The sequence below is a fragment of the Rutidosis leptorrhynchoides genome, chromosome 5 (assembly GCF_046630445.1).
Source record: "Rutidosis leptorrhynchoides isolate AG116_Rl617_1_P2 chromosome 5, CSIRO_AGI_Rlap_v1, whole genome shotgun sequence".
Taxonomy (NCBI): domain Eukaryota; kingdom Viridiplantae; phylum Streptophyta; class Magnoliopsida; order Asterales; family Asteraceae; genus Rutidosis; species Rutidosis leptorrhynchoides.
In genome coordinates this window covers 24,535,477-24,555,201 of record NC_092337.1, presented here as the reverse complement: position 1 = coordinate 24,555,201, position 19,725 = coordinate 24,535,477, and the positions used below count along the sequence as shown (strand labels likewise).

The following is a 19,725-nucleotide window of genomic DNA, read 5'->3' as shown; positions in this document are numbered from 1 at the left end:
ATCTGTTGTAAGAAGTGGTCTTAAACAATATATTATTGCATGTCTATCTAACATTTGATTCTAAACATGTTATGGCTAGGATGCTGTTATTTACATTTATGACCTTCTACTTCTAGTACAAGTGCCAAAGTTGTATGGTTTTTAGAGTACTTCTAATGGGAGTGTTAATCTTATGTCAATTTCATGCTAATCTTATGTTAATCTTATGCCACCATCGATAATATATAGCCAATTAACGGCTAATTTCATTTAGCCAACCATTTCGTCTTCTTCAGGCATAATTCATCACGGAATAAATGGTTTTATTTATTAATTTTTCTTGACTCAAGACTTGTACCGATTCTTAATTAATAGTGCTCGCTTTACCTTCACTGTAATCGTTCTTAGCTTATAGGACGTACAGAGTGAGAGTTGATGAGTTTTGGTAGCATGTGACCAAGTACTTCTTAGCCTATAACGATTACAGTGAAGGTAAAGCGAGCACTATTAATTAAGAATCGGGACAAGTCTTGAGTCAAGAAAAATTAATAAATAAAACCATTTATTCCGTGATGAATTATGCCTGAAGAAGACGAAATGGTTGGCTAAATGAAATTGGTCGTTAATTGGCTATATATTATCGATGGTGGCATAAGATTAACATAAGATTAGCATGAAATTGACATAAGATTAACACTCCCATTAGAAGTACTCTAAAAACCATACAACTTTGGCACTTGTACTAGAAGTAGAAGGTCATAAATGTAAATAACAGCATCCTAGCCATAACATGTTTAGAATCAAATGTTAGATAGATATGCAATAATATATTGTTTAAGACCACTTCTTACAACAGATGGCAATGGGCACTTGATTCAGTAAATATCTATCCGATCTATTCGTTTCGTGATAGATATAGATAAATCAGAATGGACATGAGTACAGATATGGATGAATATAAAAGGATATGGATATGAACATGGATGAAAAGTTTCATCCATGGGTATCCGAAATACATATACAAATACGTAATATATATATATATATATATATATATATATATATATATATATATATATATATATATATATATATATATATATATATATATATATATATATATATGTTACATATTTGCTATTACACATACATTTATCGTTAGATTTACATGTTGCTTTCAACCTTATTTTGGAATAATAACTATGATATATACAATAAAACAAATATATCTAACAAAGTAAACAAACAAATTATATATTTAATTTTTCGTAATCTATGTTTGACAGTAAATTCAACAAATTGTATTCTACATTCGACAAAGATTACACTTTCTTGTTGATAGATTTTTTATTATTCCATGTTATATTTATTTTTGATATACCATGTTTTTGTTTTCATCGCATATTTGGAAAATATTATAATATTTTTTTATTATTCAATATATATCTATTACCCGCTTAAGTGAATATAGATATGGATATTGATGAAAATATATAAATGAATATGGATGAACAAAATCTAAATGGATATGTATATAAATCGAGCTAAATTTTACTTCACAAAACATGGAAAAAAAAAACGTTCATATTCTTCACGAACAATATTATCTTGAATTTTATTTTTGTCGATCGTTTTCGCGCCTAAATAATAACATTCATCACGAAGTGTCTCTTTTAAATGTTTATATTTTCGTGTGATCTTAATGCCGGAAAAAAAAATTCCAAAAAAACGGAAAAAAAAAATTGCTTCCCCCCGCTTCCTCCCGATTGGTTACTTCCCCATTGATCCTGCCCCTATATATATATATATATATATATATATATATATATATATATATATATATATATATATATATATATATATATATATATATATATATATACACACACACACACACAGGGGCGAAGATGGTATGGGGCAGGGGGCCGGGCGCCCCCGGTGGATTTTTTTTTTCAGTGTAAAAATTTTGGGTTTTTCGACTTTGTCCCCGGTGGATTTTTTTTTTGCCCCCAAACCTACATATTTTGTCCCAAAACCTTCAAATTTTGCCCCAAATTCTCCAACTTTTGCCCCAAAATCTTCAAATTTTGCCCCAAAATCTGCAACTTTTGCCCCAAAATCTTCAAATTTTGTCCAAAAAAAGTGCTACGGTTAATTTTTTTTTGTTGCCCCCGGTGAAAAAAATCTTAGTTTCGCCTCTGTATATATATATATATATATTCCTCCAAAAAAGAAGGTTGTGATGGTTGAGAGTGATATGTGATAAGTTAGTAATAGAAAGGAAAAAAGAAGAATATAGTGATATGGCGTTTATGTGACAGTGTATTAATTTGAAGAAGTCTGTCATGGTTGTGACCCATACCCCATATAGGTGGGATTGAGTATTGTTGTTGTTGTTGTTGTTGTTGTTGTTGTTGTTGTTGTTGTTGTTGTTGTTGTTGTTGTTGTTGTCATGGTTGTGAATGCTCTTATAAAAACGTTTTTATTCGACTTCAACATCACTGGCTGCATATCTTTTATTATAAATAGAGAGATGGTAGAAAAAAGTTGTATACTCATCCTTGCCCGATAATCTGAAAAAAAAAAAAAATCTTATTCGTTTATCGGTTTCATTGGTGGAACTATGTGGGCGTGTGGCCCTCCCAAAACTATAGGTAATAGTGTAATTATTTGATATTTTATGGCTATTATTATGGATTATTTTTTTAAGGTGTATTTCTACGTTGGCCACCTCAAATATTTGAACTTAGCTTCCACTTTCCTATATTATTAGGTCCAACCGTCTAATGCCATATTTTTTGTTCGGTAACTTACATATATCTTACGGAGTATTATTCAAAATTATAATTTAGTCCGATCACTTTTATTTTATGCTTTTTAAATTATTTTCTAAACTTTTTACGTACACCTAACCCACACATAAACAAACTTGCAATAGTTTACATATTCTGGTTAACTTCACAAAAGAAAAAAAAAAATTATATCTTATATTACATCCATATAATTATGCTTATTCTATAACTACCTGAACTATAAATATATAAAATAAAAAATAACAACAATTTCGTGGTCTTTTCTTTTCAATCTCATGACACTATATTATTACTCGTCCATCCATAAAAATTTAACAGTATACTGTGAGATGTGTCTCAGTAGCAATTTTCATACCAAATGTAAATAATTGTTGAAATATCTCTATCCCCGGCCCTCCCAAAAAGATTACTCATTCCACCACTGATTCGGTTTATATTTAACAGCTTTAGTTGAGTATAGTTATATAGCACCTATAATAATTAAGATATAAATATAAATAAAAACTAACTTGTTGGTAATGTTTTAGAGATAATTCACGTTATAGAAGTGCAATTTGGTCTCAGGCGAGCATGGGCTCGGGCCCGAGCCCGGGCTTTGTCCTGATTCTTAGATATCAAAATTGAAAGTTATCAATGTGAAGGTTTATATCTTAGAAATGGACCTTTGTTGGGCCTGCTAGTCTCAACTGGTTCTATTTAAAATTTTCACTTTCTTACTTTTTTTTACGGCGATATCGACATCGAATGCTCTCATTTGTCACTCACACTCGCATTAGGAGGAAACCTAATTCGCGACGATGTTGACAGTACCATCAAAGGTTGGGAAAAACCCCAGAGACCTTCCCAAATCGCATTGATGTTGACAGTACCATCAAAGGTTGGAAACTCCCTGCTTGGAGTGAGGATTGAACCTGGATTGACAGTACCCCAAGTTTAATCTCACCCCAGGGGCGAAAATCAGAAGGGGCAGAGGGGGGCAGCCGCCCCCAGTGGATTTTCAATTTTTAGTTCAAAAATTTTGGGCTTTTCGATTATGCCCCCGGTTGAATTTTTTTTTGTCCCAAAGTCTCCATATTTTGCCCTAAGACCTTCACATTTTGCCCAAAAAACTTCACATTTTGCCCAAAAACTACCAAATTTTGCCCATAAACCTTCATATTTTGGCCAAAAAAAATTTGCTACATTATAAGAAAAATTTCACCCCCGGTGAAAAATATTTATGCTTCCGCCATTGCTCACCCCAATACCACTATCTTAACTTAATGTCTTAACGTAAATGCTAGAGGCCTAGAGCAATATTATGTAGCCATAAAACGGGTTAGATTACTCTTCATAGTAAATATCATGATAAATAATTTATTTATTTATACTATTATATATATTTATTTATTTAAAATTTTATTTTAAGAATCAAATGAAAAGATTTCATAGGGGCATGTCCTTAGGAAAGTCTTGTGGATGCCTTTGTATTGTTTCTCTAAGCAATGTTTCTTGCTCCATTAAATTTGAAGGTAACTCCTTGTACACATCTGTGAACATATCTTCAAGTGGTGGTTTTTCCTCCTTTTCAGCCTCATCTATTGCACTTCTAACCTGTAAATACTAAATATGTTAGTATTAATACTAACTTTTGTATTGTACAGTTTTAACATTCGGTTACGATTTACCTGTTTCCTTAAGTTAATATGAAGGTCGGATTCTTCTTTATTACTCCACCAACCTTTTCGCTCGACCCATTTCTTAAATCTCGTTATAGGAGAATGTATTGTTTTCCAGTATTCGATTTCATCTATCGAACGATACTTTGTGGAATCGTCAGACGTGGAATGGTGACTTACTCTATATGTCATGGCCTAATTTTGAAATAAAACGGTACCCATGAACAATTCAAGTTGTAAGACCAAAGAATATAAATGTAAGACTAAATACATATGATGACTTAATGGTATATAATATATAAGTTATAATAATTAACCTCAATGAGTATTGGTCTTTTTTTGTTAATGGCAGTCTCACGAGCACTACGAACTGCACTATAAACTGCAAGAGCATCGTTTCCATCTACCCTTATACTTTCAATTCCATATCCTTGGCCTTTAACAACAATACCATCACCTGCAAATGAACATCGAGATTTGTAACTTCTTATAAATAACCAAATGCCTACGTGGTGTAATTGCGTAAAGTTAATGCTCCTGTTTGATGAAATTAGGATAATAAAACAGAAATGTTTGAAATAAACTATTACTTCGAAATTGATCCGTGACAGGTGTACTAATGGCCCACCCATTGTTGCGGCATATGAACACAACTGGAGCGTCCATAACCGCGGCAAAATTCAAAGCAGCATGAAAATCCCCCTTCAAAAGAATTACACAATCCGTTAACACATATTGATCATGACATAAAAGTCTATATGACTTATGAAAACTGATCATACTTACCTCACTTGAACTACCATCGCCGAAATAGGCCACTACACATGAATCCTTTTTATCCATTTTTAACGAATATGCCATACCAACTGCTTGCGGGAGTTGTGTGCTGCGAAAAAAAAGAACATAAAAAAGGAACAATATTTAATAGACCACAACATTGCTGTTATTGTATGACATTAGTCATTGTAAAAACAAAAGCTATGACTAAATATATAGTGACGCACGCTAATGGTGATGAGATGGTTATATAATTAAGCTTCTTTGATCCATAATGAATCGGCATTTGTCTGCCTTTTCCATGACCGGCATTGTTTCCGAAACATTGGTTTGCAAATTCTTGCAGTGTAAAACCACGCCATAACAAAACTCCTGGCTCTCTATACTGCAAAATTTGATGTTGAAACAAGCCAATGTGGTATATTAACAATATATTGAGCTCTAAATAGAACTATTAACTATTAATATGATTACTAATTGATATTTTAATAATTTTGTCAAATTTTAATCAAACCTGAGCCAGTACTATATCGTCGGAGCTAAGTGCTGCAGCTGATGCAAAGTTAATAGCTTCCTCACCAAATGACGTTAGATAAAACGACAATCTACCTTGCCTTTGCGCTTCGTAAAAAAATTTATCCATTATTTGAAGGGTCACCATTCCGCTATATACTTTCAACGCAAGTTCTTTACTCATCTGATGACCATTTCATAAAACAATAATGAGCAATATAACTACATGTTAAATATTATGTGCTTAGGTTCAGTCTTATCTCATCCAAATTTATTTTTGTTGTCTAAGTTTATCTCATCCATGGGTTTGGGTGTAGTTTTCTGATAGATAAAATGTTAAGAATTTCTAGCTGATGATACTTAGCTGGATTTTCAGGGACCATTCTTGCCATCTTCTTCTGAAGTGTTACATACCTAAACTACCGCTCTCAAGTAAGGCTGCTAAATTCTTAATTCGAGATTAATCGGTCAACATTTTGAAAAAATTAATCAGCAATTCAGGAATTAATCAGATTAAACTTTTATAGATTTAATATAATAAATTTCAAAATTATGTGTAAATATCTAAAAAGCCATAAACTTTAACATAGTTGTTTAAAAATATAACTATAGTCATTCCTTATGTTCAAAAATCTCTAACATTCTAGTTTAAATTCATGTTAAAATGTTAATCAAATTTGACTTTGATCTACTTTTATCAAAAAATTCAATTTAACCTCATTAACCGACACTATCGATTAATTAAATGGATTTTAGAAAATCGAAAGAGTCCATTCTTAAAAGGGAGTAACCGGGATGTTTTACAACATTGCTCCAAAGTCTCAATTATGAGATGCCTAAGACTGAATGTTACATCAACGTCACGTAGATATTTTTTTTTTTAAAGACTAACAAAACTTAAGAGTGCCAACCATAATAACTTCTTTAAAAAGAATGGTGCTATCTCTATTATCAATTATCAAAAAATAACAAAATAAACAACATAATAAAATATAATAATATAAAATAATAAGGGACCAATGCATTTGGTCCACTCCTCACTTTCTATTGCTACCGTTATCAATTCTTTGACTCTTTTTTTGCGCCTACATCTTGACAGTCTTTTACTTTCTTTATATTAAAACATATTCATATTGCTTGTAATTATCGACGGGAATGGATGCTGCAATACCTATGGCTTCATTTAATACCAAAGTGTGACGGAGCAAACGTCACTGTCGTTGTGCTTAAATTTTCTCTATTATCATCAAACCCTGATTTGTAGTATGTGTATTGTGATCAGTGACGATTTATGATTCTTAGAATGTATTTGTGAGATTTAAACATCATCGTGATGTTTCCGAATGTGAGTGATTTACATTATAAAGTTATTTGTGTCATTTTTCTTAGATTGAGTTGCAAGTATGATTCTGAGTTTAATTTGGTTCGTTCTATTCATCTTACAATATAGTTAGAATTTTTTTTTATTAAACTAAAGAAACTCAATGTGCGGCAACTAAACATGTAAATTGAGAGAAAATGGTTACGTGTTTTGTCATGCTAGATGAGACTTGATAACCATCTTCATCGAGAACTCGATAACATTGCACCCTTTTTTCGGATGAACCAGGAACAAAGTTCATCTCAGATGTAAATCCAATCTTACCACCAGGAAAATCCAAATCCTGCAATGTTCAATATTGTTAGTTATCAATATTTTGGATGATTAAAAATAAATAAATGGTTTAATTTAAATACTCTTTATTAATATCAAGTGGTCATTAATAGATTTTCTTTTGAAAAAAATCTAAAATAGAAAGGAAACTTTCATTCAAAATAAAGGAGCTCAAATCGATACTAAAACAAAAATTCCCTACCAACCAAACAAAGGAGAAAAAGGCTACAAATGTAAGAACTAAACGAGGAAACCAACTAATCAAAACAACTAAAAAAACTTAACTTAGAGACAAAGACCAAAATTAATAAAATTAAATAAACTAAAACAACGAAGACGAAAACCAACTAGCACAAATGGTCATCATTATGATCAAAATACCAAATACTACTCTGATTAAGAGACACTTGATACACTTGATGAATCGATTTTTCTACGGGTTATAAAAGAGTGGTAATAATTCTACTCATTAGTTTCGATAATCCACCATTTGTCTTGCAGTAAGTACTATACGATACAAGTATTTAATGCATGATCAATGATGTATTTATTAAAAAATCTAAGTGAGAATATCGATGACCATCTTTCTAAAAGAATTTTCCTAAATATAGTCCTATATAACTCTCGTTAAAATGCATAAAACTCTGCTACAAATTAGTCATACATTGATTTTAAATTGACTGTTTAGATTTTTTCTAAATGCACTTTTATACTATGCGTTTATGTTTTGACGATTGATAAGTTGTAAACTCGTTCAATCATTACATTTTTGCGAGTGAACGATGTGGTTAAACACCAACTATATCATAGAGAATATATAGAAAATAGAGGAATAGAGATTTATATATATATATATATATATATATATATATATATATATATATATATATATATATATATATATATATATATATATATATATATATATATATAATGGATTTTGCTAAAACAATCCTTAAGGCTGTCGTTACGAGCATAAAATGGTTTTACGTGACAGTTAGTTATTAACTTTTTAGCGGAAGTTATTGCATTTTTAACACTTTAATGTATGTTAACGATAAATCTAAAGACTGTCACTGAAAATTCGTATATTATTAGTATATTTATATATTTAGAGACATTTTCAAGGAAGTCAAATTTACTAATGAACACCATTCATCCTATGAAACTAATAATCAATACTCGTAGATTTTAGTAATATTATATATAAATATTTTTCTTTTGAGCGTTGGTATTAGAATCACTGACGGGGTCATTGCACCCAAATAAAATAATATTAGATTTAATAATATTATTGCTTATATTAAATTTAATAATATTAAAATTATAAAACCTTAGAAAATAATATTATATTTGTAACATAAATATTATTGGTTACTTATTATCCTTAAATTAAGACATAAATCACAATATTCTTGTAAAAATATTTTAAACATCAAATATTGTACCATACGAGTGAATAAATAGTTCGTGCGTTGTTGTGGAAATTATTTTACATATAACTCAAATATTATTTCAGTAGTAGAAACATGTGCATTGCGATGATTAATCCTTTGCACCAATGAATATATACATTAAACACTTTTGAAGTTTATATTCGCAATACACATATAGATAACTAGTACTCCCTTCGTCCCTACTTAGATAGCATATTGTATTTCTTTTCAGGTTTAACAATTTACCGTTACTTTTTATATCTTTTTGTTTTACATAGTAATGACGTAAAAGAACTTATCTCAATATTTATATTTATACGTACTTATATTGGTAGACTTGATATAGGAGAGTTCAGAATGAAAATTTGAACTATAAAATCAAAACTGAACTATAAAATTAAAACGAAGAACGGCGATTTTTTTATTTTTAAAATTTACGCTTATACCTTTAATATGTATGATAGAGCTTTAAATTAGCACATAAAAATGTTTTAAACTTTTATACCATACACGATCACAAAATCCATGCCAAGTAGTATATAATATAATATAATATAATATAATATAATTATCATTATCATTATCAATTATAGTAATTATCATGATAGTTTAACTGTTTATAGGGACAGTTTTATCTTTTGGCCTTGCTGGGACATTATCAATTATAATAATTACTATTTTTGCCACATACTTTAACATATATTTTTTATTTTTCTTTTTGCATATGTTACATAAACACCACCTCCAACCTCCACCGACTACCACAAAAGAATTTTGGCAACCGAAAGCTTCCACTACCTCCGGTTACCGCCATCATTGACCTCCGGCCACCGCCACCGTCAAACTCTGTCAACTGCCATCATCGACTTACCAAAACTCCGTTCATCATCGATATCAACCTTTGACCACCACCACTCTCAACCTTCTGCCACCAACAAGGTTGTCCTCCTGCCGCTATCATCTTTGTCCTCCTATCGCCATCACCATCAAAATCCATCTACCAGCGCCATCTATCTCCTGCCACAACCAGGACACCATCAACGTCGTCCTACTGCCACTACCACCATCGTACTCCTTCCACCATCACCGTCAAATTGGGTAAACGACGGTCTGAGATTGCCAACGACGACCTCAATCGACAAGAGATAGCCTGAGTCAGCTAGATATGGCCTGAGTCGACTGAAGCCGGCAGAGATGGGCGGAGTTTCAAGAGGCCGAATAGTTTCAAGAGCACATGATCGCGAAACTGATGAAAGCGTATTTCCTCTACCAGCTTTTAACCTTGACGATGGTGCCAAACTTTCCAAAAATATAGAGTAATACAGTTCGAGAGTGGTCTTGATTCAACCTACCAACAAAATTCGTATCAGCATCGTAATATTTCGCCTTAAAGGATCTAGACGAACGAGGAGGCACACGAACAGTGGAATCCAACGACCCTAGAATCGCATGATAGAAGCTCGAAAGAACAAAATCGGACAGAGAAACTAAAGACCTGGCCGATTGGGGTTGAGAAGTGAGGGAATAGGGGAGGTCCGGAGGAGAAACAAGGTGATCGACCCCATGGGCACGGGATTTCCAGGGGCTAATATATATATATATATATATATATATATATATATATATATATATATATATATATAAACATAATTAGCTCGAAAACAACAATCCAGGTCCCAAACAAAAATCTCAATGTCAAAGGGCTTTTTAGTTTTTTATTTTTTTATTTTAAATAGCTTCTATTATTCACTGGGGGAAAAAGGCCTTTTTTAAATAGTCAATAGTTGTTTCTTAAATTGCTTATATCATTTGTTAGAGTGTACCTTTTTTCACTAAGTTCTAATCAGGACCGGTTATGATGAAGAAAATCGGAGTTGAAGGTGAAAGGAAAAGATGAGAAAGGGGAGCCGGATGAAGTGACCGACTTTGTGGAAAGTGAAGTTCAAAATTGACTATTGGAGGAGTGATGGAAAAAGATTTAGGAGTGTAGGGCATTTTAAAATTTTGCTTGATCTATAAAACACTGTAACAATGTATGAAGATAATAAATTTAATATTTAAAAAGTAAAATAAAGTTGTATTTTTATTTATGTAAATGGTTAAAAGAGAAAGAGAAGTTGTATTTTCACATGTATTTTTATTTTTTTTTAGAACGACAATTTTTAGAATCGAATCCTTTCATTTGCCATCCACACCCGTTAGGAAGACACTCATCTCATTTACCACTCAACCAATAGTTCGGTGGTTTCACATTTATATTTTTTTACATGTTTTGTGAGTACGGACCAAAATTTATTTGTGTGTGGGGGCACAAATCAACTTACAATTTGTAATTTTTTTTTTTAACAGGAGTTCGGAATCACTTACGGAGACTAAACTACTCATGCATTCATCTCCCGCAGTTGTATAACACTCCTTCAACTGCTGCTTAAAAAAATCCGGCTAAATTTAAGAGCATGAGCGGTAAAACTTTCAGTATAATACTTTTATAGGAAAAAAGTTTCAAAAAATAAAAGAGTACAAAATGACGTATAACGATTGTTTTAATATATTTGTAAAGAATTTATCTAAAGATAGCCTAAGGGCTAACATTGTGGAATGAAAATCGTAGTATCAAGAAAATTACCCAATTCGACAAGTGTAAGAACTTCAGGTGTACTGCCTATTCCAGAATTAATTAAACCACCATACAACTTTATCTGTATAAATTATGCAGGCCTTTATTATTATTTAAAACAAAGAAAATAAATCTATATCTGACACTTTAATCCAAAAGTCAAGGTTAGCTAGCGTTCACGACATCATGCATCAACCGCATCACAAATGTTATACTCCATTAAATTTGAATAAAAAAATGTTTTTCGCTTCAGAAAAACAAAAATACATTTTCGAATCGAGTATCTACAACAGATTATTTAATAAAAAGCAGTTGAACACTTAGTTTGAGAAAGTTACGATCTTTTAAAATGGCATTTTATTTGTTTGCAAATTTTAATAAGTACTTCACACTTTATTTTTTTAGATTATCTCGTTCAGATCATCATGATCCATTATTATAGAATAATGGAATAGGGTCTGATAAAGAACTAATTATGTAGCCGGTTTCAAAACAGAGTAAATAGTGGAGTAAAAAAGATAAAACAAATTAGTACATAATGTACGTTGAATCCACATATCTCATAATTCAAATATTTACGATCTCCTTTTTTTCTTCAAAATATCTAGATATATAGTTATATTTTTTCCATAGTAATAGTAATACTTATTATGTCAACAACAATTTCAAGTATATGCGTTACTTACATGAACCTAAAGCAAAATGACAAGTTGACAAAACATTGTTGAACTCAATTAACCGTTTATATATGTCCTATTTTTATTTAATTTTTTTTACATCAAAGCTAATATTAGGGAATTAATGAATTCAGCAAAAAAAAAAAAAATGTTCTAGGAGGAGATAACGAGACACAACCGGAAACTTCAGATTTACATGTGCATGCCTTTACTCAATATATCTCAATAAACTATTTACTCCCCAACAAAACACGAGAACTACATTATTTACCTGATTTACCAAAGGGTCATAATTTTAACGGTATCAAAGTCTTCACTCTAATTAATCATGATGTTATGGACAGGCGAAGCCAAATTCACGTATAGGGAATGCATTTCAAAAAAATTAAATATCAACATAAAATTTTCAGATATACATCGTAACTATGAGATATTTAAGGGATGCCTGTGTTTAATATTTGGGGATATTGGCAACTAATATACAATTTTTAACACATTTTAATTCGCTTATTTGAAGAGTTGGGAGATGCAAAGCATCCACATGCATCTCCTGTCTCCGCCTCTGGTTATGGAATCATTAATCAAGTTGAAAGATGAACAATATGGGTGCTTACGTGGAATAAATTTGTATTGACGTGTGTGAATTACCTAGTAAAAACATTATTTACCTGATTTTCTTGAACGAAAGCTGATTTCTCATCATCTTCGGACATTATATGTTCTCTAGCTGCTTCCATAGAGTTGTAACGTCTAGACCCGAATAAGACAGATGATCGGAATCCAAAAGTGAGTTTTCCATTAATACCACAATCGTTATTATTATTATTATTATTATTATTATTATTATTATTATTATTATTACTTGTTATAATTGAATTACTAACAAGAGTTGAAAATGATGAAGATGCAAAAGTTGTTTGGTTAAGGCCTATAACTGTCTTGAGATATTTACCACTATTTCCTCTTCTTGTTCTTGTCAACCATACTAGTGCCATCCTCATTTTCAATTTTGAGAGAGAGAGAAGGGGAGAGATGGTGATAGTAACAATACACGTAGCCGATATATGTAGTGTTTTGAGTATCAAAAGGATATTGGCATTGAAATTTCTTTATTGATCATTAGATAAATTAATGTCACGTGATGACGTGATATATAAAGTATCTGTTTTTAAAAAGTTTTGGTGTATTTTATAAAACAAAATGATTATATATTTCATAGAATTGTAATCCATTATCATCTATTAATTTGCTTGAAATTCAAAGGGTCAATTAGAGCGTAACATGTGGCACGAAAATCACATGTAATTGGAAAAAAATTCAAATTTTTTTTTTCTGAAACTTTTTTTTTCGAAATCTATTTTTTTCGAATTTTTTTTACAATCACATGTGATTCTGTATGTAAATCACATGTGATTATGCATGTCAAATTCAATCACATGTGATTGTACAAATCAATCACATGTGATTTTGCAAGTAAATCACATGTGACGTGTAAAAAAAAAAATTTGAAAAAAAAAAATTTAAATTTTTTTTTTTTGAAACTTCTTATCTTAAAAAAGAAAAATTTGTTCGAAAAAAAAAAATTTAGTTTTTTTTTCCAATCACATATGATTTTCGCACCACATGTCGCGCTCTCATTAGTCCCTTGAATCTCAACTTAATTTATAGATTCAAATGAATATTCCTCATATTTCATAATTTAAAATTTGAATGATCCAAGTAATTGATGAATCGGTTCAAAATGATATAAAATTGTCATATTAAATTTTTAACGAATATATATAATAGCATAATTTTTTGATAAGTATTATAGATATAGTTTAATGAGGTATATAAATGAATAAAAAGCCTCACGCTCCAAAATTTTAGGGCGATTAGGGTTTTGTTAATCGTTCTTTCAATTTCTCTTAATCCGGCGCCGTATTCTGTTCCGATCATGGGAGGAAGGCCTGTTTATCGCCAACAAGAAGACGGGTGGTTCTACAAGGTACGTAATGGTAACCGAAATCGATTCCCAACCCTTATAGGGCTGGTCCGTCTTCTACCTCGATATCCTTTTACGTTACAAACTTACCGGATCGGATGGATCGTAAGGAGTTATGGCAATTATGCAAGCCTTATGGTCATATCACTGATTCGTATGTGGCATTCAAGAAATCGAAATTAGGCACCATGTTTGGTTTCGTCCGGTTTCAAGACGTAAAAGACGCTCCTACTTTCGCTAAGCCGTTATCTACAATTCGAATCAACAATATGCAATTATTTGCTTCGATTGTAAGGTTCCAAAAGGATGATCGTAAAGGTAATCATACTGACATTCCGAAATCTTCTGTTAATAAGCAAAATAACCTGCATACGATCAATATCAATCAGACTTCACAAGGCGGCTCTAGTAACAGTAACTGATGTACTTATGCTAATGTTGTATCCGATACTGTTAAGACTGTTAATACCTATTTCCTTATGAGGTAAGGCTTAGTGTATCAACACAATACTAGAAGTATCTAGCTAAAAGTGGGGGAATGTTGCCGATTGATGTTTACCCTCGGGAAATAATCCCTGCAGACCCGGTTCACAAGTATAGGAACTTGTGGGGTGGCTTAATCAATCTTTTGTTCGCTGAGCGTTAAGCTACTAGCCAGATGACTTCTAGTGAGAGGAAGTACTGTGTGTGAGAGAAAGGTGAAGTCTCTGCTCACAAGTTGTCAGAGTGTCTAAACGAATAAAATGACGACCCAAGGGGTCTATTTATAGTGATAGATCTACCGGATGGTTTGGGGACACGTGTCAGATGATGATACGTTCTGTTATTCGTGATCCGAAATTTATGCTGAATGTGACGCTCTCCGGTCAGGACTTAAGCGCTAGGCGTCCTTCAGGGCTTACGCGTGACGGAGGCAGCCTGCACAGCGGAGAACGCTGGACGGATAGTTTCACAAAACTGTTGTTCCCAGTGTTCCTGATGCTAATTTCATGCGAATATTATGCCTTTATGTGTGTATACGATATGATACACCATTAAGTCCCCCCAGTTTAATGACTTAAGCATGTGAAAAAGGGTTAAGTTGTTAAACTTTTGCTAACGCATCCCAAACAAATCTTCACATTTGCCATTTGCATCAGGGAAAACATTACAAGCATTAATGACAGACGAATTTTACTGACTTTGTGATGATTGTTTTTACATGGTTGAAACACTCCACGCGCCTCCAGCTGTAAAAAGCGTTTCGATGTACCCAACTGTTAAACTTGTCCATACACGTGTCACGATCGTGTCCATGAAAAATGCATTGATGAATTCCTATATAAACCGCCATAACCTTTTACCTTCACTTTTTTACCTTTGTTCAAGATCCAAAAAGCTTATACATTTCTGCACAAATCTTCATCGCTTTCTTCAAGCTTTTTAAGGTGTTTTTTTCATCTTTCAAGGTTAGTTTTATTTCATCTCACTGTTATTTCTTATTCACTTTACCTTTTCACTTTATTACCATGGCTTCTGCGTCGAGTACTGGCCAAGAAAACATTGAGCTTTCTACTTCAGATACCACTGATCTTCCTGAGGTTAGCACGATAGCGTCATCCTTATCTGAGAGTCATTTTGACGGTTTAAAGATTGCTTTCCATCATTTAAACTAATACAATCCTATACTTCCTACTGGTAATCAAAGGGCCAACAAACCCCCTGCTAGTAAAATTGCTTTATACGCTTTACAACTGACTCACGGTAATCTCCGTGTTCCTCTTACACGATTTCTTCTACGCATCCTTAGATATTTTAGAGCCTGTCTGAGCCAAATCCATCCCCATGGACTTCAGAAAATTATTCTTTTTGAAATGTACTGCAATGCCTCCAATATAAAGCCACGTCTTAAAGTTTTTATCTCTCTTTTTAGAATTCGAACAATTAGCCAGTGCTGGCTTACCATTGACAATAAACGAAATACATATTTTGTTGGAAAAAATAAAGTTTCAAACTTGAAAGGCTGGAAGAGTCCATTTTTCTTTGTTGACGAAGGAGTTATTCCGGAAGAGTATCCCGTTGTCCGGAAATGGAAGTATATAGATGCTGGCGTAGGAAAGGCTGTTTCGGTAACCGCCGCAGAGAAGCGAATAGTGAATCATCTTAAAGATCTCCGCCTTCCGCCCAGATCATATGAGAAGTATGAGGGGATTCTTGTTCTGTGTAAAGTGAGCCAGGAATGGCCAAGTACTTCTGTGCCAGTACTCCGCCAGAAGAATCAGGGTAGGATGTGCTATGATCATCCTAATATATACATGTCTGTCTATTTTATGTCATTATTGCTTATATTCTATATTTGCCTTTGTTTAATTTTTTTTGCAGAACAAACCGAGATGCTTGTCTGTTCTGCCATCCTTTCCCTCGATCTTGAGGATGATGTTGAGGTCACTGCTCGTGACAAAACTCCTGCCGAGCTAGAGGCAGAAAGAATTGAAGCTGAGGCTAAGGCTGCTGCTGCTGCTGCCAATGCTGAAAAAGAGGGAGAAAGCAGCGGTAGTAGCTCAGACAGCGAGTCTGAGCAGACTGATACTGAACGGACGGTGGAGGACACCACCACCGAGCAGAAACAACAGGCTCGGTTGATATTACTGGTGAAACGCTCCCCAGCCCTCCTGCAAACACAAAGATACCTAAGAAGGGTAGAAGCTCTAAGAGAGCAAAAGTTGCTGAGGGAAGCCCTAAGCTAAAACACCGAAGAAGTATGCCAATATTTCCTTTTCTTGATATTTCATGCATCTTTGTTCATAACTGATATGTCTGTTTATAATGTTAACTTATTTGATACGGTAGTGCGTTTAACAGAGTTTGATGATAGCCAAGGAAAAGCTGCTGAAGGTGGTGAGCAGAGGACGGTGGCGATCCTTGAAAGTCAAGAGGAGGAAATTCTGAAAACTCCTGACCGGAACTTTACTCCATTTGATGAAACTGATTTTCAGGAGTTGAGGCTGAAAGACGACTCCTCCTATCATTCTCCACCCCTCACTATTATCATCCCTGCTATCACATCGTCAAATGCTCCAGATCCACCAATTCCTGCTCATGTGAGCGCTTTGCAGGTGTTTATTGATAGCCCTGCCACTAAGTGTAATGATTTCTTGACTCTTCTTCAGGTACCAATGATAAAACAACTAGTATGTATGTGCTTGCAATTTATTTTTGTAAATTGTTAATATTGATCATAACATTCTTCTTTTGTAGGGTTGTACTATCCCTGAGCTAAATCCCCATTTCACCGCTCTCCGTTCTGAACAACTTAGGCAGTCAACTGCGGCGTCTGCTATGTTGTTTATGAACCACCTACGATCTTCCCTGCAATTACAGAAGCATCAAGAGTCTATTCTTGAGATAGCCCGTACTGAAAGGGCTGAAGGTTCAAACTCTCGCAAAAGAGCTACTGAAGCTGAACGTGCTTTGACTAAGACTCAAGAAGCTTTGAAGGCTAAAGAAGCTGAGTTAAAAGGTGCTCAAGATGTTGCTGCTATCCTGCGAGAGGAGAAGGAGAGAGTGGTAGAAGCTGAGAGGAAAAAGGTTGAGGAGGAGCAGTTGAAGGTTGGTGATCTGGAGAGTCAGCTGGAAGCCTTAAAATTAAACTTGAATGCTGAAAAAGAAAAGGCTGCTGAACTTCTCCGCAGGGCGGAGGCCAGTGAGAGTAATTTTGCTGAGCTGAAGAAGGGGATACTGGGTGTAATAGCTAAGGTTCTTGGATCCCAACTTGTTGGGAATCCTTACAATGATTATGTTGATGATGTTGTCACCCATTCCATTTCTGATGTTACCTACATTGTAACCAAATGCCTTGCCCCAAACCAGCCTCTTCCTCCTGCTATTGCCAACTTGATGCGTCCCGGAACCTTGGAAAGAGTCAATGAGACAAAGGATAAACTGACAAATCTCAAGATTGATGTCTTTGATGATGTGTGTAACAGGGAAGAATCGTCCGCCAAGGATGTCCTTGGTGTGAAGTTTACATAAATTCTGTAACAATTTTTGAACAATGACTGTAATAAAGTTATCTGCATTTTATGCTACAAATACATGCTACTTTTATGATTGTGTTTGTCTTTATGCTTATTCCAAATACTTTGATGTTTCTTGCTAAAATAAATCCGTTGTGCACTAAGCATATGATAAATTTTTTCTATGTACAATTGTGTACTGCACAACTTAATAAAACATATTGAAAAGTGTTTGATATAATTCTTATGAAGATGCCTTGCACTGTTAAGTTTTTCTGAATTATCAACATATACAATTTGCAGGACATTAAAGTCCATCATACGCGTTCCGTCATGGAATTGATGAGGAATAGTTATGAAGTACTTTTGAATAGTGGTTATGAATTAATAACCTTTCCGCCATACGCCTTCTGTAATAAAGTTTATGAGGAAGAGTTGTGAAATACGTCGGCCTTCATATATTTTAATAACTTCATTCGTTTTGTGAAGTAAGTTTTTATAACGTTTGTCATGACAAGTATCTACTTTTTCATTTTGCCTCGGTGTGTTCTAGTAAAACTTTAACGTTTTCTAGCCGATCCCTTGCACCTTTTGCTAGTCGGCACAAGAGCATCTGCCATCGGAAGTATAAAAATACTCTCCTTCTGTGGGCAGGGTATAAATGCAATGTTTTACATTTGTCACAGGCAGCACTTTGCATAAGAAAAAGATAAAATTTTATAGATTGATAGTGCACAGTACATAAACAATTCATTACGAATTTACGTGGATCAGGCCTAATTAGTACATTATGAAAGTTTAATGCATGCTGTTGTAAACATATGCATGCTGTTATTCGTGATCCGAAATTTATGCTGAATGTGACGCTTTCCGATCAGGACTAAGCGCTAGGTGTCCTTCAGGGCTTACGCGTGACGGAAGCAGCCTGCACAGCGGAGAACGCTGGACGGGTAGTTTCACAAAACTGTTGTTCCCAGTGTTCCTGATACTAATTTCATGCGAATATTATGCCTTTATGCGTGTATACGATAGGATACACCATTAAAGACTAACATGCAAGAGAAAGCACCCATTAAAAAAGTTGTTCTTACGGAAACTGATCTTGCTCATATGTCTAATCCGATGGAATCAATTTTGGTTAAGTTAAAGGATTTACAAACAATGACTAGTATTCGTACAGTTTTTAAAGAAAAGGGTTTCGATGATGTTACGATTCAGTATGTGGGCGGTTTATGGATTTGGTGTCAATTTGATTCGGTAGATGCTTGTTTTTATTTTAAACTAAACAGAAACTTACGAGTCTTATATTCCTTTGCTAAACCGATAACTAAAAACTTCATTATGCATGAGAGACTTACTTGGGTCGAACTCTCGAGTATGCCTCTTTGTGCATGGAAGTCGAGTGCATTCAGAAGGGTGGCTGAAAGCGTTGGTCGTTTCATGTTTTTTGATAAAGAAAGTTCTAAGGTGATGAGTCTTGGACGTGTATATATTGGAACGAGACAAAAAAGTTTCATAAACGAATGGGTTAGTGTTGAAATCAGTGGGGTTATGTACCATGTATTTGTCCGCGAAGTGGGAACTTGGTCTATCAAATTGGAGGAGGAGAACGACGAATCGAA

At 33.6% G+C, this 19,725-nt stretch overlaps 1 protein-coding gene across 1 annotated transcript; it reads right to left on the bottom strand.

Moving 5' to 3' along the window:
• Positions 1-4,217: 4,217 nt before the first annotated feature.
• On the bottom strand, positions 4,218-12,876 carry LOC139847764 (2-oxoisovalerate dehydrogenase subunit alpha 1, mitochondrial-like). Its single transcript, XM_071837486.1, has 9 exons — positions 12,808-12,876; positions 7,267-7,404; positions 5,742-5,924; positions 5,455-5,612; positions 5,237-5,336; positions 5,041-5,152; positions 4,768-4,907; positions 4,460-4,645; positions 4,218-4,385 (listed from the first exon to the last, which is right to left on the bottom strand). The coding sequence occupies exons 1-9, from the start codon at positions 12,859-12,861 to the stop codon at positions 4,218-4,220; spliced, it is 1,239 nt and encodes a 412-aa protein (XP_071693587.1). The 5' UTR covers positions 12,862-12,876.
• Positions 12,877-19,725: the final 6,849 nt, after the last annotated feature.

Bases quoted from the DNA above. Each gene is read 5' to 3' on its own strand.
- LOC139847764 (XM_071837486.1), bottom strand. From the start codon at position 12,861: ATGGAAGCAGCTAGAGAACATATAATGTCCGAAGATGATGAGAAATCA. The intron at 5,337-5,454 runs GTGCGTCACTAT...TTTTTTTCGCAG, and splicing joins ACCATCTCATCACCATTAGC to CACACAACTCCCGCAAGCAG. The intron at 4,908-5,040 runs GTAATAGTTTAT...GTTCATTTGCAG, and splicing joins TGTCACGGATCAATTTCGAA to GTGATGGTATTGTTGTTAAA.